Genomic DNA, 24,633 nt, shown 5'->3' on the forward strand with positions numbered 1-24,633 from the left:
AGAAGTTCTCATTCTGATGAGACATTAGTAAACTCCGACTTCAATTAGTTCTTTCAATTCCAGCTCCCTCACTCCTCGCGATGCTGTTCAAGAAACGCCAGTCGTCTGATGCCTCGACGCTTGGGGCCACGCCGAGTGCCGGTGGGAATGGCGGCGGCCAGCTGCCCATGCTGCGGCTCCCAGACAAGCTGCGGCACAACTTGCTCTGCGTGATGGGCGAGTTCGTGGGGACTTTCCTGTTTCTCTTCTTTTCTTTTGCGGGTACACAGGTGTCCAATACCCCAAAGCCAGCACCTGGCGCCCCACCGAATACTTCTAATTTGCTGTATTCGTCGCTCTGTTTTGGGTTCGCTTTAACGGTCAATGTCTGGGCGTTCTTCCGAGTCACGGGTGGTCTCTTCAACCCGGCGGTAGGGACATCACCGTACAGGAATGGAAATATTGTAGCTGACATTCACTAGGTTACTCTTGCTCTCTGCCTAAGTGGTGGCATGCCCCCTCTCCGGGGGTTATGTGTATTCCCCGCGCAACTGGTCTCCGGAATTGCTGCAGCGGGCGTGGTGAGTGCCCTGTTCCCGGGCCCGCTCAACTGCGCGACACGACTCGGCGGTGGCACATCAATTTCACAAGGTCTCTTCATTGAGATGTTCTTGACAGCGCAGCTAGTGTTTGTCATCATCATGTTGGCGGTGGTGAAGCACAAGTCCACCTATTTAGCTCCAGTGGGAATTGGTCTGGCTTTCTTTGTTGCGGAAATGGTTGGTGAGTAACAATCATTCTCGGATCACTTCACAACGTATTGTGCTGACCATTCACACTAGGTGATTTTTATACCGGAGGATCTCTCAACCCTGCTCGCTCCCTCGGACCGGATGTGATCAACCGCTCGTTTCCGGGATACCACTGGATCTATTGGGTCGGTCCTCTGCTCGGATCCCTTCTTGCCTCTGCTTTCTATCGACTCCTTTGTTTCGTGCGTTGGGAGACGATCAACCCTGGCCAGGATTATAACGAGGAAGATGTGGCCAGAAAGCAGTCGTTGAAGCAGTCGTTGATGGGTTCGGATCATACAGCCACCACGAACGAGGACCCTTCAACCTCATATCCCCGAAGGGATACTCCGTCAGATGAACATGTCTAACGCTGCTCCAATTTCCGAAAGGCTGCGCCGTGGAAACCTGGCGCTTTCGCCCAGATGACCATAACCGAAGCAACCTTGAGTGCGCCCAACAAATTTCCCTGTTATGTACGTAGTGGAGAGGCCTCAATGAAATGTGTTTGGTACAGGATCTGAGTCAATATTTCAGGCTGGCAAAGAGGCCGAGAAGAGTTCATTGTTGATTGCAATAAGTGTGAATAATTAATTGAAAGCATTTCAAACAAATGATTGGCACTCATGGATCGATTATGAGACTTTGGGGTCGGCAGATTTAATCAAAATCAAGTTGGCTGGTGTGCACGATGTAGCTCGTGCAACCCACCTGGGCAATGGGCTGCAGGTGATTATCTCAGAATCGGTGCAGATTAGCCGCCCTCATAAGTGTCAACATTCTCAACAATCGCGAGATATGAAGTGGGCACAAATGCCTCACATTGGCCCCTCTGCATTTCAAACGCAAGGGCCGTAATCACGCTGCACGTCCTATTTCCTGCAGGAAACCGCGATTATTGGAGTCCGCCACCGATGGTTGGTCAGTCTTGGATTTGGCGTTGGATGAGATTTAACATCCACATCCTTTGACTTGACTCCCAAGTTGATTTGGCATTTAAATTATCCGTCCCCACCATGTCCCTCTGAAAAGCCACAACCAGAATCGAGTTGTTTATGATGGACTCGCAACCCGTCGACCCCGAGGCAGTCGCACCAGTTGCGCCCGACGCGAGGGCAGGTACCGGGGACGTGCAGCTGCTGGGTATAATAGTGTGCTTCATTTTGTGAGGAATACTGGTCGCTAATGTGTTGTCTAGCACGAATGGGCTACAAACAGGAACTTCGTCGGCAGTATTCCACTCCACAGGTTTTCGCAATCGCATTCAGCATCATGGGCCTAGTACCCTCAATTGCGTCGACGCTCTCGTTCTCTCTTCCCGCGGGTCCGGTCGGCATGGTCTGGGTAGGGGTTGAATCCCTGTGAATCTGGTTGTGCTGTTGATTGACTGGGATTATGGAATAGGGATGGTTTACAGCGAGCACATTCATCTTGTTGGTTGGCTTGGCAATGGTAGAAATCTTGGTTGTGGCCTGTGGAACTATCGCACTGATATCACCTAGGCTGATCTTGCGTCTGCCATGCCGACAGCTGGGGGACTATATTGGTGGACACATTATTTCGCCGGACCGAAGTGGAAGAGCCCGTTGAGTTTCTTGATCGGATATAGCAACACATTGGGTTTGATCGGTGGCATATGTTCGGTGGACTGTGAGGACGATCCATACCCATTGCGATCCATCACATCACTTACTCTTGTTGTGCAGATACCCTCGCACTCATGATCCTCTCTTGTGTCTCGATATCACGGGGAGATGGATGGTCCGCCTCGCGTGGCGTTATCTATGCTGTTTACGTCGGCCTGATTCTCTTCCACGGGCTATGTGGCTCCTTAGGTGGACGCCTGCTGCCGAAAATCCAGACATTCTGCATCTATATCAACATTGCCCTCGTCGTTGCCACCGTGATCGCTTTACCAGTTGGAAAGGTGACGCGCGGTGGGTCTCTCAACTCTGGCCATTATGTGTATGGTCATATAGACAATGAGACTACATGGCCGGCCGGATGGGCATTTATGCTGGCATGGCTCGCTCCGATCTGGTCAATTGGCTCCTTTGACTCTTGTGTGCATATGAGCGAAGAAGCTATGCATGCATCTAAGGCTGTCCCTCTTGGAATCATCTGGTCGGCGGGGTCTGCATTTGTGCTTGGCTTCTTGGTGCTGTCCGTTATTGCTGCTACTATGAACCCGGATGTAAGCGCGACAATCAGCACGAAGTTCGGTCAGCCAATGGCTCAGATCTACTATGATGCACTAGGCAGAGACGGTGCTTTGGCATTTATGGCTGTACTCTGCGTCGTTCAGTTCCTTGTCGGTCTCAGCTTGATTGTCGCTGCTTCTCGCCAAGCTTGGGCTTTTTCTCGCGACGGAGCATTGCCATTTTCTAGGTTCTTCCGCCACGTCAGTAAGCGCATCCAATACCAACCTGTGCGCATGATCTGTGGCTTAGTAGTTGTCTCTATTCTGTTGGGCCTGCTGTGTCTGATCAACTCAGCAGCCGCCAACGCCCTATTCTCGCTATTTGTAGCAAGCAACTATCTATCATGGGGCACTCCGATTTTCTGCCGCTTGCTCTGGGGGGAGGACCGGTTCACCCCGGGGGAGTTCTATACCGGCCGCTTCAGCAGGCTCATTGCCTGGGTGGCCGTTCTCTATCTTCTATTTGGTGTTATCTTGTCTATGTTCCCGACTGAGGGCCCCAGCCCAACTGGTATGTATTTGAACACAGGAAGGTCGCTTGATCGGATGGCTAACAGTACTTACCCGCAGCGTCGAACATGAACTACACGATCGTAATCAACAGCTTTGTTTGGTTCGGGTGCATGGCTTATTATTTCCTTTTCGCACGGCGATGGTATATCGGACCCAAGATGACTGTCGACGAGAGTGCTTCTACTGCTTCAGACAATATCATTGTCGCTTCAGTTCCCCATGCGTTCCCTATCGATGAACCCGAATCTTTCGATCATAAGAAAAAATGAAACCTTCTCTCGATCTCAGCCTTCCTTACATCATGACCCTCATGATATATCCCTTACAATCGGTCTTATTTCCCCATCCCTTTTCCACAAAGGGTTTCAAGGCACACGAATATATCCGGTACCCTATAAACACTTCTGCCTACTTCTCAGCTTGTCCTTAATAGATGTATATATGATCACTTGATTTCATGTAGGCTGACGAGTTCAGATATAAAGAAGACTAAGTTACCTTCATGTAACATTCTGTTTCGATAGAGTTTAATGAAAGTCTTTGGATAAAGGAAGTGTATTTTCTACGTCATATTCATCATTCACCATCTTCAAAATTCTGGTAGAATTGTCATGTTATCGTTTTCATACCTGTCTTTATTTTTAGTCGGTTGCCCTCCTTGTTCAGATTCCAAGATGTCTAAGTGGCAGCAGCCCTCTCCAAGTCACCGAACCACTCATCATGGGGACTGCGAAAGGAGTTTTGAGAGCGTCATCCAAACCTTGAGCCAAGGGGTCAGACATAGTAAGCCCATGGAGGTCACCTATAATAAAGCCGTCGTTCTTGGTCTACGATGGAGTAATGATGACTTGGACCTGGCCAGACCTCAATCTGCACTTCTCGAGACATTTCGGACACAATGTGGATTCGAGACGGCTAGTTTGCTTATCCCCTCCACCTCTAGGGAGGGGGCATTGGAAGCGATACGTGACACAATTTATGAACTCCGTCGGAAATATGAAATGGACCGTGATCGCTATCTCAATCGGGGCACGTTATTTGTAATACACTATATCGGCCACGGTGTATCTGAAACAGAACGAAAATTTGAAATCTGGTAAGGACCCCAATAAAACCTATTGTATTTGTATTCATTCAGCATCACTGATATCGACTCTCAGCGGAACCCGCAGCCCTGATGCCGTTAGAATCCCGTGGTCTTCCATCCATCTTAGCATGAAGGCAGACGTCCTCGTTCTCATCGATACCTCCTACTCTGGAAGCTTTTTCCAACCATGTCACAGCCTGCAAAGGATATTGCAGCACAGTGAACGTTCCGCGGAGTACCTATTCGCAACAGGCAACGAGATTTCTGATCAGAACGGTCCCACTTACGATGCTAACAATAATTTCACAACCCGTCTAACAGAACTTCTATACACTACGTCACCAGCACCGGTTACTGTTGTACAACTCCACGAAGCTCTCTGTACCCAAGCCAATGACCCAAGTACTAAGCTGCGCTATACTCCTCAATATATGGACTGTCGCAAATCATCTATCATCCTCCATCATCTCGATAATCATGTGTGGAGAATAGAAAATCCGACAAGCAACGCACACATACCTACGGGTCGTACCCTCATTTCCGTTTCCATCCTTGGGCACACCGTTCGTGGCCAAGTCGCAGAGTGGCAGACGTCGCTATCGAAAATAGATCCTAATGTGACCATCGAAGGTGTGTTTAACCTTCAGGGCTGTTCTCTGTGTCTTCTATCAATGCCTATCTCGTTGTGGGATAGTTTCTTACACCCAGGGTACAAATTCATGAGCTACGTGGATTCCCACAACCTACTGGCATCGAATCCTAGCGCTGATGGCCTCTTGTTAGCCACGCTACCAGAGAGACCGAAGGAACAAGCGTATGTTGACTATGTCATGCTCTCTGACGAGGAGGAGTGATCTGGTGACACGATATGCCAATGTGCTTCTCGCTGCGGGGGGATATCCTTGCCGTGATAGAGGAAAGAGTGTTTCTGTCTTTTTATCGTCCTGACTATGTAAAACCTGTGCAAGGTTCTATCCGTTATTGGTACCTTTGTTTAGTTCTATTGCTCAATCAAACCTCTCTACTCGCTCTTGATATCGCTTTTAGTAGTACCTTAACTAATGTCTCCGTTCACTATATATAACTGAGATAAGCTGCTTGCGTGTGAGATGAAAGTAAAGAAATGCGTTCAATTGGTTATAAAAATGCTCTAGAACATGCTGTCGAAGTGGGATATGGCCTCTCTAGGCCCTAAAAAGGAACCGAGGTTTTTGTTACGGTCTAGTGGTAAAATGGCTGTATTATTTCCCACAGATGCCTATCAGTCGGGGGCTAATGAGCAGATTCAATAAATTTGTATAGTCGAAATTGTCGACCAAAATGTAGATTGTACAACAGAGGTATATATACAGCTTCAAAGGAACGCCGGTATTAGATCACTTTTAACAGATGCGAGGCTGAAAGTGGCGAATACAGTTGAGGAAAGTCGTGAAGAAAAGGCGTAGTGGATATCATGCCTGAAATCAAATCCAGAACCAACGGAGCAAGGTATCAACACTTTACAGTGCAACCATGACACCAAGGACACCGGCCATACCAGCAGCAACAGCGCCGACAGCAGTGGGACGAGCGAAGGCCGCATTGTTAGAGGTGGAGGAAGATCCGGAAGGAGACGCGGTGGACATTGTGCTGGTCATGGTAGTGGACTCAGTAGCGGTGGCGGAGCCAGCGGAGTTGGTCAGAGTAGTCTGAGCAGAAACAGCGGTGGCAACCCGGCTGGTGATCTCAGAGCCGATGGAGCGGCCTTCGCTGGCGGCGGCAGAAGCCTCGCTTTTGATAGATGAGACGGCAGCGGACCCGCCGGTGCTCACGGCCTCGGCGATAGAGGTGGCCTTTGAGGCAATATCGGATCCGATGGATTGGCCACCGCCGACAGCAGTTGAGTAGATACCCTCGACGTCGGAGACGATAGAGTTCACGTCAAGACCGTCTGGGGAGGCCATGGCAGCGGTGGCCAGGAAGAGGGCGGAGGAGATCAGAGTGAACTTCATTTTGAATGGAGAAAAAGGTTGACTGAAAGGATATTGTGTAATTTAGGTGATTTAGATTGTAAACTGAAATAATAAGCTGGAAATCCGGGGGGAACCACTCCTTATATTTATTTACTCAATAGGCACTAGTTTCCTATAGATAGAAACATCGGAGTTTGATTGCGTATGGATGCTAGGCAGCCAAGGTGGCAGTGGCGACATGACCTCAGCCTTGTGAAGAGCACTGGAGCGATTCTCATGTCGATCGTAGGGTCCGTTCAGGGATAGGGGCGGTGTCAGAGAACTGGAACTGTATCGGGTAACCATACAGCTTTGGGCAATGATATCGTCATCTCGAGGTCCACTTTGTAATGAGGCGTTTCAACGCCCTGGTCCCTTCCCCCGGAAAACACATGCAAGATTTAGACGTGCATGTTCTCGCATGACCTTGATTCGTCCTACTCGCGGGCAATGCAACACAGCCCGCTACCAAAAAAAACACATCGTAGTATGTAGTAATGGTTTGGGTATTTTGCTGCCTTGGCAGCCCCAACAGCTCGATTCGTACCGGAGACACAGTCAGCCCCGTATAGGTTTACCGATCAACTGCCCACAAGTTACGTGAGTGGTAGACAATGGCACATAAGAAAGCGAGTCTTACCGGTAGAGTGGGTCGACACTTGCGTTGTTGGATAAACCAGTCTCGGCGCCCGTCATTATAATTGGAACCATGAACCGCCCACTTGCAATTTCCAAATATATCGGCCCCTATGGCATTTTCGGCTGGCTGGAGATGGCCAAGGGCTTCGATGACGCGTCATGTACCAGGTTGAGTGCTGTTATTATTGCAAAGGGGCAGCCAAGAAGCCTAGTGAATCATGACTGGTTGTGGACTCAGTTGCCGGGGGCGATGCGGGTCGGAATCTATCCACCGTTGGGCCTGAGGCAGCCACAAAATCACGTGCAGTGGCGACATGCTAAAAAAAGAAACATGGAAAATGCCAGAACGGCAAAATATCGTTGAGGGACCGAACGAAGTGCTTTGGTGAATGGTACATAGTTGGAAGTATTGTGCATGAACCCCATGAACCCTTTCATTAATGATTATCTATGATATAAATTATTAACAAAATGCATATGTCCAGTGATGATGATGTAATCAACACAACACGACGAATATCACGCTGTAAACTGGCCGTAAACCTGGATGATGCCTTCCCACCCGCCTTTGTGGTCTGATTGACGGGGATTGCTCTTCCCATCGAGCACCATCACGTCCGTCATCCGCGTGCTGATAGAGTACCAGACCAGATTCTGAGGGTCATTCGTCACCCGCATCATGTTGGTTTGGCAGTTCCCATTGCAAGGCTCATTATAAAGACCATTCCAGTACCCGTCGAAGAAGGCCCAGGCAGCTGAGTTGTACAGCGCGATGTTAGATCCGCCGTCGACATTCGTAGCTATCGCGGTGCGACACTTTTGGTCATCTGGAGCACACCACGAGAAATCAGGGTCACCGTATTTGGCAACGGCTGTCCATGGCGCTGGTGCGGCCTGGTACTCGCCATGACCCTGCATATACGGTGTTTCTGTTTGTAGAAGACCCGCAAAGACATTCTGAGCGTTGTGGAGGTTGTAGTTATACAGCCAGTGATGCTCGGAACCGGTTCCTGTCAGCCAGGTGCCCTTGATGGATTCGACCAAGATTCCGCGGCCGGTTGAGATAATAGTGAGAAGGGAGTCGCTATCAAGGTTGTGATCGGCGGTCCATCCCCAGAAGTTCTCAATATATGCGGACGAGCTCTTGGTCAGGTGCATTACCATAAACGCAGCCATACAGTCCTTGGGGTCTTGCGACGTGCAAGCACCGGAGATACTAGTGTCAGCGGTCCCGCCAACCATCGCCATTGTGTTCCAAAGACCGACATCGCCGGGCTGATCACCTGCGGCATTGATTTCAATAATCTTGGCCCCAGGCAGGATGTCGCCGACGGAGAATCGCATATCCTGAATTTCAATCACACCGACGTCGCCAGGATTGCCAAGTTTAACAACGGGCCTCGGATTATTGGAATCCTTGAACTTGTCGCCATATCCAGAAATGACAGACCATGCTTCTCCGACAATGCGAGTCCCGACTGGGACAAAGATAGTGTCTGAGACTCGATATACACCGAAGGGGATGTATGTCACCTTGCACGAATCGGCATTTTCAGCCAAGATAGCGTTCAGACCTTTTGTATCATCAGTCTTACCGTCACCTTTCACTGTGTGTCCAGATACGGTCTTCACATTGACAATATCCCCTGTGCTGTAATCCTGATAGGTGGGCTGAGCCTTTGTGAAGTACTTGTTTCCCACCAACAAAGCGGCCGGGCGCTTTGTCTTCCAGCTTACCCCAGTCTGGTAGGTTTTTGGAACAACAGTACCCCAGACCCATGTATCGACATGAGGGGTAGCGGCCAATGCCACATTTCCATGAGCGTCGACAGCGATAGCGTTCGGAGTATCATGCTTGAGGTTCTGAATGAGGAACTGGCTATTTCGGTTTCCAGAATCATGGGACGAGTCATAAAATCTGATTACTGGCCCTGTGTTCGTGGAAGTGGAATCCAGAAGCACTAGGCTACCCAATCCATTGCCAGTCATATCGATACCAGTGCCGCAGCTATCAAAGGTTGCCTGTTGGAGCAGCACTGTCCACCCACCTGCCGCAGAGAAAGCTGTTCCGCAAGACTGGAAATATATGTTTTTGAAGTTGACCTGTTGGTTGGAGTTCTTGATCCCGATAGCTCCGCCAGTAATATGCTACACTTTGTTAGGCTCTTTTTCCTCATCTTTTGGCTTCTGTGGATTACTTACCACATCCGTAACAGCAATTGTTGACCCGGCATTTATATCGATTCCAGTGTGACCCTTGGAAACTTTTGGCATGCGAATCTTAACATTTGTCAAACCTGATCCTTGGGCAACTCCCCATTGAAGAGCAGTGAAGTGGCGGTCCGGGCTGAGGGCGGTCGTATCCACGATCACGTTCTTGATAAGGGTTGCAAAGCTGGTTTCCGGGTGGCCGTTGTGTAAATCGTACCCCATGATGAGATGGTCACCACGGAATCCCGGCGCAGCTTTGATGATAGGCGGGTTCAACGGATTACCAACAATTATCGTACCCACAGTCAGGTTGAGAGTGCTTTCAAGCTGGTACACGCCGCCTGGAAGGTAGACCTGGGCAGGGTACCGCGTGACACCTTGGCCCTTGCGACTGCCGCCCACGCCGTCATCGTCTATCGCTTTCTGTAGTTTCGGAGTCTGATTACCACTGCCATCATTGACGACCGAGTAATCCATCACATTTCGATACACTGGGTAGAGAGACGTTTTAGCGTAGGGAGCAAATCCTGCTCCTTGTTGGTTGTGGTCCTGCTCGTCAAGCCAGTAGGTCTCCGGTGATTTGCTGGTAGGGGCAGCACAGGTTTTTGTCGCGGGCGAGTGGCCATTTTGAGACATTGGACTGGACGGGTTGATTAGCATTCAAAGACCCTATGAAACTTTAAATGACACCTACGATGGAGTCGAAGCACTAGTTCTTGTCGATTGAATGTGGGTCTTTGGCAATGGAGTTGAAGTCCTTATACTTGTTGCGAGAGTATGTGTGGCCGCGGAATTAGGACTAGCTGCTGCCGTAGTAACCTTTGTCGTCTTTGGCAATCGAGTTGAAGTCCTTATACTTGTTGCGAGAGTATGTTTGGCCGCGGAATTAGGACTAGCTGCTGCCGTAGTAATCTTTGTCGTCTTTGGCAATCGAGTTGAAGTCCTTGTACTTGTTGCGAGAGTATGTGTGGCCGCGGAATTAGGACTAGCTGCTGCCGTAGTAACCTTTGTCGTCTTTGGCAATCGAGTTGAAGTCCTTGTACTTGTTGCGAGAGTATGTTTGGCCGCGGAATTAGGACTAGCTGCTGCCGTAGTAATCTTTGTCGTCTTTGGCAATCGAGTTGAAGTCCTTGTACTTGTTGCGAGAGTATGTTTGGCCGCGGAATTAGGACTAGCTGCTGCCGTAGTAATCTTTGTCGTCTTTGGCAATCGAGTTGAAGTCCTTGTACTTGTTGCGAGAGTATGTGTGGCCGCGGAATTAGGACTAGCTGCTGCCGTAGTAACCTTTGTCGTCTTTGGCAATCGAGTTGAAGTCCTTGTACTTGTTGCGAGAGTATGTTTGGCCGCGGAATTAGGACTAGCTGCTGCCGTAGTAATCTTTGTCGTCTTTGGCAATCGAGTTGAAGTCCTTGTACTTGTTGCGAGAGTATGTTTGGCCGCGGAATTAGGACTAGCTGCTGCCGTAGTAACCTGTGTCGTCTTTGAGGAGGAACTAGCCACCTTTGGGGAAGAACTGGCCATCGAAGTATTGAGAGTTTTCGATGGAGATTCCGTGGCTGTGGAGAGAGTGTTTGCTGCAACCGACGAAGTCGTGGTACTCAAGTATTGATGAACAGTAGCAGTGGGTGGTGTGCCAGTAAGACCCGCCAAGGAAGACGCAAGAGCCCAATCAAAGGGGTAGCCATTATTTGACGGTCTGGCATGAACGGTCGTGGTACTCAAGTATTGATGAACAGTAGCAGTGGGTGGTGTACCAGTAAGACCCGCCAAGGAAGACGCAAGAGCCCAATCAAAGGGGTAGCCATTATTTGACGGTCTGGCATGAACGGTCGTGGATGACGGTGCATCCAATGAAGACGCACGCAGCAAGTGTAGAGGCACAATAGCACCTGATGCTGTAGACACAACAGCTGCCACAGCAGCCAAAGAAGAAAAACCCCACATATTCAATCAGCCACAAACCACAACCTCAATCTCGAAATATACAGAGAAAGAGTAAGGGGAAACAGGGTGGATGAATGGATACTAATAAAAATGATCTCCTGGCCATATTTCAGGTTTTCCGACAGTTGACATGCCAGACGGTCTTGGAATGCACACAGAGCTCACCTTGTATAAAGAATGTATACAGAATTTGTTGGTGCACCTTGAATATGGTCCGGCTGAAAGGGCCATGGATTATCGACGCCCCTTGCATGACTCGGGATTCGCAACCTTCTGGGCAAACCTTGGAAGTATCGCGGGCTTATGTCGTCGCTATAACATCCCTTGTAGTGCCTACTTTGTTGATTTAGCGGAATTTCAGGCTTATATTCTAATGTGCTGCGATCCTCAATTCGGATTAACAAACTAGCCTATAGCCCATGTCAATTCTGCATTCATTTTAAACTGTGTATTCTTACACCATTGAACGCGAACGCACAGAAGGTGCGTTAAAGGCTCTCATGAATGTCCTCACCTCTCTCTATCTGTTCCTTATCTTCTTGTATATCAAAATGCTATATCTTGATTCTTACCACCCGTAAGGGTTTACCAACACGCTTACAATAGACTTGAATACGAGATCACCGTAGGAATACGTGTTTCTGACATATTTCGAGTGCTCTAGATTCGGAACACGTGGTAATCGGTTGAATGTCGGCACAATCAAGGTTTCTCACAACACCCCTTTCATTGGGTCGAAGGCCGACAGATGTTGATATAGACTTCCATGCCAACGGCAGCTATGCGGCATGAAGTATGCCTCCTCGGCAATTCTGATTCGTGTTATCTTTCTATAAACGGGGCGCACTATGCCTGCCGATCTTCCCTGTCAAGCTTCATCTCCATGAGCATTACCTCAGAAGGTAGATTCTATACATTGGTTGCAGCTGTAACACTCCACGCTTTACGGCTGCATTCAAGTTTCTTCTATCTTACAAATGTCTTGTCCTCTATGTTTAGTGGAACGAAAACTGCCATCGAAGTATCTGTATTGTGTCGACGTTCGGATTTGTCGAGCGGCAATGGGCGGCAATGCTGGCAGATATATATTATAGTATGACATCCAAAACTGATAGGTCATTAATGAAGTTGGTAAACCAAGACTTACGATTTTACAAGAATTTCCAGCTTTGGTAAGTCCTCTACTTAGTAATTAGCGCCGCTTGCAAATTGTAACTATGAACGGAGCTTAAGGTTGATCGTTACAACCCATAGGGCAATCATCGGAGACGGAGAATTCCCAATGGGCCAAGTTGTTAAAATTCATTTCTTTCAGGCTGCTAATGCATCTGTCGAAAACAATTACATGATGATATTGAGGACGATGTTGGGTGGCGAGAAATCTACAAGTCCGAGAGTTGCGTGGGATAGGTTTCCGATGAGGCGACACCCACAAACAATACCTCATGACTGACGGAAAGGGCTCAGAATCCCGTTGGGTTGATGGTTTCTTACATTTACCTGCGCGAAGATAAATTCCTTGCTCATTGCCGACCATGGTTCACACGTATACCCCAATCACGTCTCCGTGAGCTCATCTAGCGATTATGATAGCCCAATTTGGCCTGGAAATCCCGAGGGAATTAGGCGAGAGTGATTCAAAATTTCTTCACTGAAAACAATTCACAATCTACAAACTCATTTGCTCCCAAATAATCGGAGGCTAGATGTTGGCGAAGGAGTGAAAACCACGCGTCGCCTTCATGTCGGAAGCATCCCTCAGCAGCTTCAACGATGACTCGGACCCAGACAATACAAGCTCGTCCGAAGTTTGGCAAGATGCACCTCAAACCAACCCACAAGATGAGCAGCCATCACCCCGAGTTCGATTTCGATCACATGCGGGTTTCATGCAGGAGGCCCGGCATGATCCGCCGGCACAAGGTCTCCGGGAAGAATGGGATCATGCTCATAGCCAAGCGCTGCCCCATCGACCAACAATGCCATATTCCCACGAGACTGAGGATATTACCGATACGCCGCTGCGAGATCGCGAGCCACACCCGGGTGAAAGAGATGGCGAGTCAGGCGTCGAAAGGATAGACCAGAACAAGCCACGGGAAGATGAGAAGAAGGGAGAAGAGAAGAAACAACCTGAGACTCCCGAACAGCGATCCACACGAGAGAAATGGCGAGCTGTGACGAGGAATTTCAGGCAGAAAGCATCGGAATTCGGTGACCGTTTGGGTCGCCCACAGGCCGAAGGAGACGACTTAACATCCGGAAGATATCACGCAGACTGGGCGACTGGCGGTGCACCTGCCCTCTCTGATATGACAGATGACAAGCATAAAAGTGTGGAGGAGAAGCAGCGGCAGCAGAAAGGGCACAGCTCCGAGGCTCATCGTCTGGTGCGAGATTTGACCCAAGATCAGTCCCAAAAACGCCGCAAAGGCCGTGGGAAGCCTTATCCTCACGCTGAAACCGAGTTTAAAGATGAAGAGAATGAGATCGGACCAGATTCGAGCTTGAGATATCGCTCTGGCGGCGGCGGGGTCCTGTCGCACTTGATCAAATTGCAAGGTGGTCAGCAACAAGGTGCTGGAGGCCAGTCTCGAACATCAACTGACTCGTCCCGTAGCGCAGAATCCGCCCCCAGCGGGGCCCCAACACCAACACCCAAGAAGGGAAAACCACTGAAATGGTACAAAAAGCCCCAAAATACTTCGACCTCGACCTTGATTGGTGGGGGCGCGGATAGTTTCAGTGGTGCAAGCACCCCTGTTTCAAGGGATATCCTGTCACAAGCCTCGAAGCGCCGCGACAAGGAGGGTGGTGGTGGTGGAGGTCGCAATGTGCGGCTTGAGGATGAAATTCGAGTGACAGTGCACATTGCAGAGATTATCTGTCGGCAGCGGTATATCATGCAGCTCTGCAGAGCATTGATGTTATTCGGTGCTCCCACACATAGACTTGAAGAATACATGCAGATGACCGCAAAGGTGCTGGAGGTTGACAGCCAGTTCCTGTATCTGCCAGGCTGCATGGTCATGTCATTCGATGACCCTTCTACCCGCACGACAGAGGTGAAGCTGGTTCGCGTAGCCCAGGGAATTGATTTGGCTCGCCTATCAGATACGCACCTCATCTACAAGAATGTGATCCATGATGTAATCGGCATCGAAGAAGCAATTCAAGAGCTCGATTCAGTCATCACGAAAAAGCCTCAGTATCACAAGCTCATCATTATCTTGGTGTACGGGTTGGCTACTGCAACTGTGGGACCTTTCGCTTTCAGTGCCAGGCCGATTGACATGCCGATCATTTTTCTCAATGGTATACTTGTCGCATTAATGCAACATGTCGCCGCGCCTCGTTCGGTGTTGTATTCAAATGTCTTTGAAGTGACATCGACAATAGTAACGTCCTTCGTCGCCCGTGCCTTCGGCAGCATCGCCCTTGGAGTTGTGGATGGCAAGCCACAGTATCTATTTTGCTTTTCTGCCATCGCACAATCATCGATTGCATTAATATTGCCAGGGTTCCTTGTTCTTTGTAGCAGCTTGGAACTTCAGTCCCATCAGATCATCGCTGGCTCCATTCGGATGGTTTACGCTCTCCTCTTTTCGCTGTTCATTGGATATGGAATTACAGTTGGCACAACTATATACGGACTAATAGACAACAATGCGGTATCCGACACCACCTGCCCAGAGAAGGGGGCCTTTAAGAATCCATATGTTCAACGGTTCCCATTCGTTGCGATCCAGACAGTTTGGCTTTTGATCATCAACCAAGGAAAATGGAAACAGCTCCCACCCATGAGCGTCATCGCATTGACGGGCTACATTAGCAACTACTTCAGCACGAAGAAACTGGGATCAAACTCCCAAGTCGCGAACACCGTCGGCGCGTTTGTCATCGGCATCATGGGAAACATGTACAGTCGGTTGTGGCATGGCCACGCTGCGACGGCTATTCTGCCTGGCATTTTCATTCTGGTTCCATCTGGACTTGCTGCGACGGGGTCTTTAATTTCGGGCGTACAGTCCGCGGATGAAGCTCGTAAAAACGTCGGGTCTCATGGTGGCGCTAGTTCAGCACCCGGCGCTGGCTTGCAGTCTGGTAATTCTGTATTCAGTTTAGGGTTTGGTATGATCCAGGTGGCTATTGGCATTACGATTGGTTTGTTCACTTCTGCACTGGTGGTTTATCCGTACGGCAAGGCCCGCAGCGGACTGTTTAGTTTCTAGGCTGGTACTATGCCGTTGGAAGTTGGGTTCTAGCCTGATGTTGATATTGGGATAATGTGTACAACAAAAAGAAGAAATACAGAGCGTATATATGTATTTATCACATCCCACAATTATGAGAACCTCACACTGATGTGAGCATGCCTATTTAGGGAAAGTAGCAAGATGTTGGGAAACTTCAACTGTCCCATGTACCTCACGGATTCAAATGTTATTTTTACGTGAAAGGAACCTTAATTTATGATCGAAATAAGAGTAGTTACCATGTATTTACATGTACATGTAGTAATCGTCACACTTCAAACTGTCGCAACTCACAACATATGTACATATGTACGTCAATTTTCTACGATGCTATTCTTCTTACTCAAGAGAGGATTTAGAAATGGGGGCGAGTTCTTCAGAAGCCGCCGCGAGATTAGCAGGTTCATAGTTTGGTCGTTCTTTTGGACTCCCTTTATCCTGGGTAATATCTGGACTGCGAGAGTAATAGAGCAGGAAGGCAATACCGATATTCTTATTCGGCGAGAGTAAACCTGCATAACTTTACGGAAATATCGTGTCCTTTATGATATACTCAGATATCTCTCAAGATATTCCATTTGCTCCATCTTTTCTTTCAACACACCGTTCCCATTGTCTTTTTGCAAAACCTCGATGTCTGACATCTGGGGTTATTCTGCGCAATGGAAGATAATGGCAGCAAGCAATACAAATATTAATGTTATCACAGTATATTAGGAACAAAAATACCTACTGTACGCTAGAGACTGAAGTGTAGCATTTCTAGGGTAATAGCGAAAGGAATCCCGCAATGCAATGCAAATATGCAACAAAACGAAGAGCAACCGGCGACCAGCCGCCGGTAAATTGCTTCAACCCCATGAGTTCCGGGGGTGGTCATGAGACGGTGATAGAATCAGGCCTCGAAGATATTAAGCGCGTTCTATCGTGTCATCTTGTGTGGTTGTTGTGGCCTTTCTGTGATCCTGACAGACGGCGTGACCGAGAAGTTCGAGAAGGTGGCGTTCGCGATATGTGAAGACGCGGACACCAGTTGTTCGTAGAAATCGCTTTGCGTGCTCCAGGATGAGATCTAGGTGACTGGGGGGAAGGCGAATGAGGGTGTCGAGGGATATCGTGATTTGGTCAGGAGATGTGTCTATAGATGGGAATGCGACAAGAAGATGGCGGGTGGTTTTGTCGCGGGCAAGGGACTCGCAGTATGTTTCGAGCATATTTTCACGGACAATGAAGCGAAGAATCGAGTCCAAAGAGTCGGGTTGGACAATGGCCTGCGGTAGGGAATGTTCAGGGTCGGCGAGAGCACGCTGCATTACAATAACGTACTGCAGGTCTTCAATGAGCGATGTCACCTGTATTTCCGTTGGTGATGTATGCCCAAGGAGTGGCCGATCATAACCCAGCTTTATCCTCCAGAAATAGTTGCATAGGATTAAGGAAATAATACACGGAATCAGGACAACGTATCCCCACCAACGCTCGGCAGTGACCATCGAAGCAGCACCAGCAACAAGACCATTTAGGCCATTAATACCAGCATGCCATTTGAAGCGACGGAACCGAGTATGTAGACGGCGACGAATGTCATCACTGGGCTCGCGGGCAAAAGCAGCAGCGTCGTGCACATGGAATCGACGAAGTAGATAGCCAGACCAGATGGCATTCACAAGGCCAAACACTGCAGCGAGGCCGTTTCCAATATACCCAGAAAGCAGATTACTGGCTTTGAAGACGCGGGGGTTGGCGCCGCCAATGGCCATCAAAGTACCAACGCCAACCAACAACGAGCCGAATCCCATCAACACATCCATCACAATCCGGTCAATCACTTCGGTGCCAATTTCACGGAGTCCCACTCCAAGCCGGCTGTCAATGAGCCGGGACAGCTCTGTGTTCTTGGCGTGGTATTGCCGCAGACGCTGCAGGTGACCCCGCTCCGCTCGCAGCAGCTTGACATTTATCCAGCTGAGTCGAAAATCATAAATAGCAACCAAGACCATTCCCAAGGCCAATGTACCCCCAATGCCCATGAGCACAGCGGCAAACTTCGGAACAGGAATCTGATTCCAGACATTGGCAGCGAAGTCAGCGGCGTTAGCTAGCTCGAGGTACCCGACACCGGCGAGCAAGCTGTTTTTGAATTGCTGCTGGTGCAGTAGGCGGAATCGACCGCCTCGCCGGACTAGCACAACCTGGCCTTTCTTGGATTCTAGGGATTCCTGCCATGTGATATCACTGGCTTCACGGAGGAGTTTCGGGACGGGTTGTGGGGACTCGGTCGGTGATAGTGTGCCCATCTCTATGGCCATCGTCGAGGGCTTGGGGGTCGACTGTGAGATGTGTACGGGAGATGGAGGGGTGATCAAAGTGTCGGAGGAGTTGGTAGGGGCCACCATCGTAAAAGCCGTATGGGGGTGACCGTAGGAAGGAGAAGCTCACATGGGGCTATCCATGTCGATGCTCTGTACAACCAGGTTCAGAGGGTTGGATGAAAATTAAATTGAAGGCAAGGGAGAGTAAGATGGGTAAGAGTCAAAGAGACAAAAGGGAAAAAGGAAAAAAGAGGAAACGACACGCAAGCGGGTAACACCAGGGAATGAATGAATCACTGGGGCCCCTTCAAAGCTCACGAGTGGATCAAGACAATCTTGGCGTAGCCCTATAGGGCTGAAAATATGCTTTGGCAGAAGACCATTGTCCGTGTACGTCTACAAACATACCGGTATAATATTGTATAATATACCTATGAACTAAATTAATTAGTGAAATTAACTCCCCACAGGTATGATCCTTCAACTATCAATGCTTACATTACTAGCGGCTACAGCCCAATCTAGCGATCTGGTGATCTATACATAGAAAACCCCAGGCAGCAATCCAATGGAAACTGAAAATATGGTCTAAAAATACATAGGGCTGAGAATATCTATGCCTCTTTCGAAGACTTACCCCCTTCCCCTACCTTGGGTGTGCTTAATGCGCGAATTAGCTTGACGCCTGCGTCTGCCATATCCCCTGAATGCGCGCTCCAGAACTGGGCCTCACGGTCGGATCCACGAAGCACATCATTCCCCGGCTCCTCTTTGGTCGGAGATGGAGTACCGTCGTCGGCCGCTGGGTCTTTTTCGTTCGAGCTGTATACATTGACTCGTTCGTTGAAACGCACCCGGTGACGGGTCCGACCGTTCGGCGACCCTTGGGAGCCGGAACTTGGGGAGGAGTTCCTTGCCAGACTAGCAGCAAGATAGTTCTTGCGCACTGCATACCGACCTGCCTCTTCTCTTCGGATCGCGTCCGAAAAGACCTTCTCGAGGGCTGTAGAGGCGGTGAATCGCATCCCCAGATAGACCTGCTCGGCGACGAACAAAGTCAACAGAAGCGAGGAGAGCCGGACCTCGGAAATAGGACCCCGGTAGACATGCACAATGGCTGCAGTAGAGAGAGTACCCAGCCAAGCCAAGAGATCCAGCCCCAGTAAACATGGGCCGATCGAGTCCGACCGGATTGGTGGTGGTCGTTGGCACTCCAGCGTGAGCTTGAAGAAGTCACCTCGCAGCTCCAGCCAGTTGTTCAGCAGGAAGCCCAGCGGCACCAGTGGCCAGGCAACTCCAAACAATGCTAGATAGCCAAACTGTACACACATCTCCATGATGTCCTCCTCCACATGGTATTCCTCTGCGCCGGCCTCGCTACGCAGTCTTGTCATGAATACCGCTTCGTCTGGCGAGTCAACCATAAACAGGCCGGTCGCCGTGGAATGCTTCCGCTTGCGGCTGTATTCTGCCTTTTGATCCCGATAATTTTGCCACTTTTGCCTCAAGACATGCTTCACATATGGTAGGACGACCTCCTCGCCGAAGCTAAGTACTTGAGCCGTCATGGATAGATATATCACCTCCTGCTGAAATCGGCTTGTATCAACCTCGAATTCCTTCTGCCCGCTGACCATGTCGGCCCTGAACCCCATTCTACGGAGAATGTCGAGGTGTGGGACGATTTGTTTGCCGAAGGGAACATAGACATAGGCGGTCAATATCGTGGGGAGGAAAGAGGTGATAAAATTCATGACGAAATTCTTTTGAGTTTGGGCAAGGTCATATTGATCCTGCGTTCGGTAGTTTTCGTAGTCGGTCAGGCGGGTTGCGATGCTAGTGAGAAACGAGGTTATGGCGGGCAAGGATAGCGAAAAAAGGACAGTCGGTACGAATTCCAGATACTCCTTGAATGGACCGTCGTATACCTCAGATATGAACACCTCCGATGCGAAGGACGCAACAATCAAGGCTCCGAGGGCTACGCTCGCAACAGAAGCAAAAGGAACCAAAAGGAGCTGGCGTGTGAACTGCTTCCAACCTGGGAAGACATGTTTCACCTGACCACTGATTGGGTCCTTGACCTCTTTCTCCCACACATACTGCTTGCGATTCACCTTCAGTCGTCCAACCCCTTTGACATCCCATCTCTGACTTAAGTCGGTCTCTCGTATCTTCCAGTACTCGACGAACACAATGCACCAGGCGCAAAGTACAGTTCCATATACAATGGAATATGGACCGAGATATAGCCATCCAATAATGCCCAATCCTGCGGGCACCACGAGGAATAGTGAATAGCAATGAATAAAAGCATAGTAGAAAGCGACCTGTATGGTTAGCTGTTTGTCACGATATCACAATATAGCCAAGCTAAGAGCGGCCGAGCTGGAACAATACCTTTTCGCCAAATAAAGCTCGAATCGCATCCAGATCGCTAGTCGTCAATACAGTTTTTCGATTCCATTGACGTAGCATTTCCGCACAGGCCTCCTGGTCATGTAGCGGAAACGAGGCAGTGACGTTCTTCCATTTTCCGAAACCCGGTGTGATGCCTGCGCCTCCTATCTTCTTTTGCCAGGTGACGGCGTGGTATACCGAACGGATCTCTTCGGATGGTGTATCGGCGTCGGCAATTGCTGTTTCGTCGCCATCCGGTAAAGTATGGGTAATTCCAAACAGCCAATCTTTAATTCTGTGATGTTAACCCAGGTTAATTAACCGTCCCAAAAATAAAATCATCTGACATTCAAGACCCCTCAAATCCCACTCACCTTGACTGGTGTACTAAATTCCCGAGATGATCCCGCGGAACATGAATGCAAACTAATAGCGCTTGGCCGTGGCCGTGACGAACCTGAACCCGAAGACCAGCCTCGCTCAGGTCGTGGATAAGCATTCGAAACTCTGTAATAGCTTGAGCTTGATCTAATGATCGTCAGTATATGCAGAAGGCCAAGGATATCCCATGCAAGCACGTCATTTACCTATGTCTCCAAACTCATATTGTAGTACCCAATCCACGCCCAGGTTGTCGTTATCATCTTCATCAGTATTGCCATACCCCGCGAGCCAAGACATGTTGGGAGGCTAGGTGTGGCCTGTTGAGAAGGGCGCGCAGTTGGAGGGTAATAGGTTAGGTAAAAGTGGTAAAAGTGGTTAAACACTTTACATCTGCAAAAGTTGGAAAGGGAAAATGTGGGGGAAGATTGCCTTGTCACTATTACCTAGGTACTCTACTCCGTACAACAAACTAGTATTAATTGTTCTATTTCCTTCTATTCTGGTTCCACTCGACAGGGGGAAATACAGGGTATACGGTATGCATCATCTTTACCCGTGGAGAACTGCTGATCACACTCTAACTTTTCAACTCAACCTGCAACCTAAAACCTGCCCTATACGATTACAATGTCCAAACAAAATTACATGAATTACACAATTTTATTCGCCAATTCGTATCCGATTCCTGACGCTTATGCATCAGGAAATGCGAGTCAGCCCCGCAACTCAAGCTTCAGCCCTATGAGGGAGATTTTATTGCAGGATTCATCCAATGATACGCAGTAGGTTACGATTGCCATTTCTCTGCCGTGTCCCCCTTACATGTTTGTTAACAGAATTTTGATGCCTTGCACAGTTGAAATACTCCAATGAGCTGATGAAACACTTGCACCCAAAGGGCTGTTCCTACAAGGGATGATTGCACAGGGCTGGATCCACTTATGCAGTTGTCAGGCGGGAATTGGCTAGGGCTGAACACAGGGAGGCCATTCTCTGGGCAGTCCAAAACAAATTGCCATATTTATTGGCTCAACAGTATGGAGTACGGATTGCGGAGTACAGAGGATTCTACGCAATCTCCTTTGGCAGGGGAGAACTGTTGAATAAAATGCTGTTGCCTACAATTTTACGCCAAGTCTCGGCAATGATTTTCGATGATTTCAAGGAAACCCACATTTTATTGAAGATCTGCTAATTGCGGTGAAAGTTTCCAATCTGAATAATATTGCCAAGAGTGGAAGAACTTGAATCGGCAATGGCACAGGCATCAACATTTAGGACTACCTACCTAGGTACGTACCTCGGGAATACAGATTTTTCTAAAAACGGTTCCATGAGCCACAATGTTTGGGGGCGCACATCCGGCGCTTCCATCGTTGTATCGCTGTAGCTATAAGTATATATGGGGTAACATGCGCGACCGGGCCGATCGCAATGAGATCATTTCCACTCAAATCTTTCTTTCCTGGCCCAAATTGACCGTATGTACTCGGCCCTCGAGATCATGGCCCGTCGGTTTGCTCGTGGGCAGAATCTCACCCTCGGATTGAGTCTCTTCCTCTTTATTTTCATGTTCCTGCCTACCTTTGTTATTCTGTTAGCGGTCATCGTATTCTTTGGGCTGGTGTATCCGCGATTGCGGAAATCGTACAGCCTTGACCATGAAAAGGAGATGGAGTCTCGGCAGTCGGAGATCAAAGAATGAATGATGATCGGAGCATGGTATGACCATATTCAATGTGCTCGGTTATGTTCAATCACTAACGCGTGTTAAGATTCCATCTGGGTGTAATAATATCAAACCCGGCCACCGAGTCCACGAAAATGCATTGGCGCTTCGTTTTGTCTCGGATTGAGGGCGTTGTGCAGCTACCAAGCACACTAATTTGAAGGCGTTTTTGGTTATATATTGGTTATGGTAAAAGAAGGCTGAACTCTTTATGTTATTTCGCTTTGGGGATATGGGGTTTCGACAACTATATATATGAAGACCATGATCATAGGATCTCCAATACACATTTAACAACAGGCCTTCATCCACTTCATTATAGAAACATATTGTATCCCCATGTACGGAATAATCCTGCTACATATTAGGTAAGATGGACCTTGAACGAATCTATCACGTAAACGCCCAGCAAGTTCAGGCCACAAGGCTCCGCATTATTCCAAAATGATTGGATATGTACATCCAGGTAAAGCTACCAAGTACATCATATTAACTTGGCACCTGGGCAGTTCCACCGCTTGACTCATTCCGAGGTCTTCCCTGTGCATGCGGCTATCGGGTAGGGCTGGTAACGTTTCACGTGGCCGAAGGGGTCCTTCCTCTTTCCTTTGTTCTTCTTTCACCCTGGGTCATCTCTTCCATCCATCTATGAACAGCTTCGATAGAAATCCCCCTATCCAATCCAATCTCCTCGATAGTCCAATTCGAGGAAATATAATGGGTTGAACAGACTCGTTGTCTTCATTCATGGAAGTTCGATATTTCCAGAATACGGAGCACCACTCCCTGAATCGCACCCCGATCAATATCTGATGGCATCAGATCAACCGCCCAGGGTACCAACCATATCACCCGCCTCTATTCTGGTACACAGCCAGTAAGATGCAGACCAAACAAGAAAAGAAGCTGGAAATCGACCGGCCGCTGCCTGATCGGTTTAGTTTCTTCTCGTCAAAAACGCGACAAGCGACCACCTCGTCTACATGGGATGGTCTGTTCCCCAGCGGGAACATCGACCATATCTTCCAGGAGAAGCATAAAAGTCGTCCAGATCCCAATGAGCCAATCTGGTGGATCGACATCCGCGACGCTACTGAACAAGATGTCGACGCCGTCTCGCAAGCCTTGTCTATCCATCCCCTGACGGCAGAGGATATTGCTATTCGTGAGCCTCGAGAAAAAGTCGACGTCTACAAGAACTACTACCTGATCTCGTTCCAGACCCTCGTGGCGAACAAGGTCAAAAATGAGCGACCGGGGATTCCCATCTCGGCTGCATTATACATTCTTGTCTTCCAATATGGCGTTGTCACCTTCTCGCCTAGTGGTTGTGGGCATGTGGCTCGGGCACGAGAGCGGATTCGCAAAATGCACGATCCCACTATATTGACAAGTGACTGGGTCTGCTATGCAATGATGTATGTTTAATCAAATCATCCCCTCTTTAATTGATTTACGGCTAATTAACCTATAGAGACGACATAATCGACAGCTTCGAGCCATTTGTCCGGGACGCGGAGCGCGAGTCCGAAGCAATCGAGGATCAAGTGTTCATTAGTCGCATCGATGACGCTCAAGCTCTTATCCCGCAGGTCGACATCCTCCGGAAGAAAATCACTCACATAATCCGCTGCCTCAATGGCAAGGTCGACGTGTTGAACGGATTCGTGAAGCGTTGCCAATCTCCCGATAAGCACCCTGTTTTCCCTGACGGTGATCTACTTCTATATCTCGGCGATGTTCAGGACCACTTGGTCACAACGTTGTCCACACTTGGACACATCGATGAGATTATTGGTCGGTCCCAGGCGAATTATTTAGCCCAGATGAGCGCTACAAATCTCCGATTGAGTTTGACTATTAACTCTGGTTTGAGTAAGGTTACTCTACTGGCTACCATTTTTGTGCCGTGCCACCTGGTTACGGGCTTGTGGGGAATGAACGTCAATGTCCCGGGTGAGGATGATAAGGGGCTGGGGTGGTTTTTTGGCATCCTCGGTGGGTTTGCGGCATTCATGGTCATTTGCATCGCTGCGGCTACGAAGTACAAACTCTTGTAGACGTTGAGGTTGATGGATATATTAAGCTTAGAATATATTAATGCCACAGATATTCCACAATCGGAGCCACAGTATTGACGGAATATTGCTCGAGACCGTGAAATCTGATGAAAACATACGGAATGTATGCAAAAACT

General features: G+C 48.9%; 11 protein-coding genes across 11 annotated transcripts; 7 read left to right on the plus strand and 4 right to left on the minus strand.

Moving 5' to 3' along the window:
- The first annotated feature begins 47 nt into the window (after nt 1–47).
- Nucleotides 48–1,351, plus strand: N7471_005192 (uncharacterized protein). The gene is made up of 3 exons (XM_057277911.1): nt 48–410; nt 462–762; nt 822–1,351. Exons 1-3 carry the CDS (start codon nt 81–83, stop codon nt 1,139–1,141), a joined length of 951 nt encoding a protein of 316 aa, XP_057137521.1. The 5' UTR covers nt 48–80; the 3' UTR covers nt 1,142–1,351.
- A 474-nt stretch (nt 1,352–1,825) lies between these two features.
- On the plus strand, nt 1,826–3,809 carry N7471_005193 (putative GABA permease (Uga4); the record flags this gene model as incomplete). Its single annotated transcript, XM_057277912.1, has 6 exons — nt 1,826–1,913; nt 1,969–2,114; nt 2,175–2,222; nt 2,273–2,420; nt 2,477–3,481; nt 3,541–3,809. The coding sequence occupies 6 exons, from the start codon at nt 1,826–1,828 to the stop codon at nt 3,750–3,752; spliced, it is 1,647 nt and encodes a 548-aa protein (XP_057137522.1). The 3' UTR covers nt 3,753–3,809.
- A 348-nt stretch (nt 3,810–4,157) lies between these two features.
- N7471_005194 (uncharacterized protein) lies at nt 4,158–5,424 on the plus strand (the record flags this gene model as incomplete). Its single annotated transcript, XM_057277913.1, has 2 exons — nt 4,158–4,579; nt 4,644–5,424. 2 exons carry the CDS (start codon nt 4,158–4,160, stop codon nt 5,422–5,424), a joined length of 1,203 nt encoding a protein of 400 aa, XP_057137523.1.
- A 645-nt stretch (nt 5,425–6,069) lies between these two features.
- On the minus strand, nt 6,070–6,561 carry N7471_005195 (putative GPI anchored protein; the record flags this gene model as incomplete). Its single annotated transcript, XM_057277914.1, has 1 exon — nt 6,070–6,561. One exon carries the CDS (start codon nt 6,559–6,561, stop codon nt 6,070–6,072), a length of 492 nt encoding a protein of 163 aa, XP_057137524.1.
- Nucleotides 6,562–7,719: 1,158 nt separating this feature from the next.
- N7471_005196 (glycoside hydrolase family 55 protein) lies at nt 7,720–10,047 on the minus strand (the record flags this gene model as incomplete). Its single annotated transcript, XM_057277915.1, has 2 exons — nt 7,720–9,348; nt 9,403–10,047. The coding sequence occupies 2 exons, from the start codon at nt 10,045–10,047 to the stop codon at nt 7,720–7,722; spliced, it is 2,274 nt and encodes a 757-aa protein (XP_057137525.1).
- Nucleotides 10,048–10,138: 91 nt separating this feature from the next.
- N7471_005197 (uncharacterized protein) lies at nt 10,139–11,020 on the plus strand (the record flags this gene model as incomplete). Its single annotated transcript, XM_057277916.1, has 1 exon — nt 10,139–11,020. One exon carries the CDS (start codon nt 10,139–10,141, stop codon nt 11,018–11,020), a length of 882 nt encoding a protein of 293 aa, XP_057137526.1.
- Nucleotides 11,021–13,097: 2,077 nt separating this feature from the next.
- N7471_005198 (threonine/serine exporter family protein) lies at nt 13,098–15,587 on the plus strand (the record flags this gene model as incomplete). Its single annotated transcript, XM_057277917.1, has 1 exon — nt 13,098–15,587. One exon carries the CDS (start codon nt 13,098–13,100, stop codon nt 15,585–15,587), a length of 2,490 nt encoding a protein of 829 aa, XP_057137527.1.
- Nucleotides 15,588–16,522: 935 nt separating this feature from the next.
- N7471_005199 (uncharacterized protein) lies at nt 16,523–18,007 on the minus strand (the record flags this gene model as incomplete). The annotated part of the gene is made up of 1 exon (XM_057277918.1): nt 16,523–18,007. One exon carries the CDS (start codon nt 18,005–18,007, stop codon nt 16,523–16,525), a length of 1,485 nt encoding a protein of 494 aa, XP_057137528.1.
- Nucleotides 18,008–18,537: 530 nt separating this feature from the next.
- Nucleotides 18,538–21,004, minus strand: N7471_005200 (anoctamin family protein; the record flags this gene model as incomplete). Its single annotated transcript, XM_057277919.1, has 4 exons — nt 18,538–20,253; nt 20,324–20,618; nt 20,698–20,851; nt 20,911–21,004. 4 exons carry the CDS (start codon nt 21,002–21,004, stop codon nt 18,538–18,540), a joined length of 2,259 nt encoding a protein of 752 aa, XP_057137529.1.
- A 1,207-nt stretch (nt 21,005–22,211) lies between these two features.
- N7471_005201 (uncharacterized protein) lies at nt 22,212–22,412 on the plus strand (the record flags this gene model as incomplete). The annotated part of the gene is made up of 1 exon (XM_057277920.1): nt 22,212–22,412. The coding sequence occupies one exon, from the start codon at nt 22,212–22,214 to the stop codon at nt 22,410–22,412; it is 201 nt and encodes a 66-aa protein (XP_057137530.1).
- A 906-nt stretch (nt 22,413–23,318) lies between these two features.
- Nucleotides 23,319–24,496, plus strand: N7471_005202 (magnesium transporter CorA family protein; the record flags this gene model as incomplete). Its single annotated transcript, XM_057277921.1, has 2 exons — nt 23,319–23,854; nt 23,911–24,496. The coding sequence occupies 2 exons, from the start codon at nt 23,319–23,321 to the stop codon at nt 24,494–24,496; spliced, it is 1,122 nt and encodes a 373-aa protein (XP_057137531.1).
- Between the last annotated feature and the right edge of the window lie 137 nt (nt 24,497–24,633).

The sequence above is a fragment of the Penicillium samsonianum genome, assembly GCF_028829775.1.
Source record: "Penicillium samsonianum strain IBT 33392 chromosome Unknown utg000003l_segment0_segment0, whole genome shotgun sequence".
NCBI lineage: Eukaryota > Fungi > Ascomycota > Eurotiomycetes > Eurotiales > Aspergillaceae > Penicillium > Penicillium samsonianum.

Bases quoted from the DNA above. Each gene is read 5' to 3' on its own strand.
- N7471_005192 (XM_057277911.1), top strand. From the start codon at position 81: ATGCTGTTCAAGAAACGCCAGTCGTCTGATGCCTCGACGCTTGGGGCC. The intron at 411-461 runs GTAGGGACATCA...GACATTCACTAG, and splicing joins GTGGTCTCTTCAACCCGGCG to GTTACTCTTGCTCTCTGCCT. The intron at 763-821 runs GTGAGTAACAAT...CATTCACACTAG, and splicing joins CTTTGTTGCGGAAATGGTTG to GTGATTTTTATACCGGAGGA.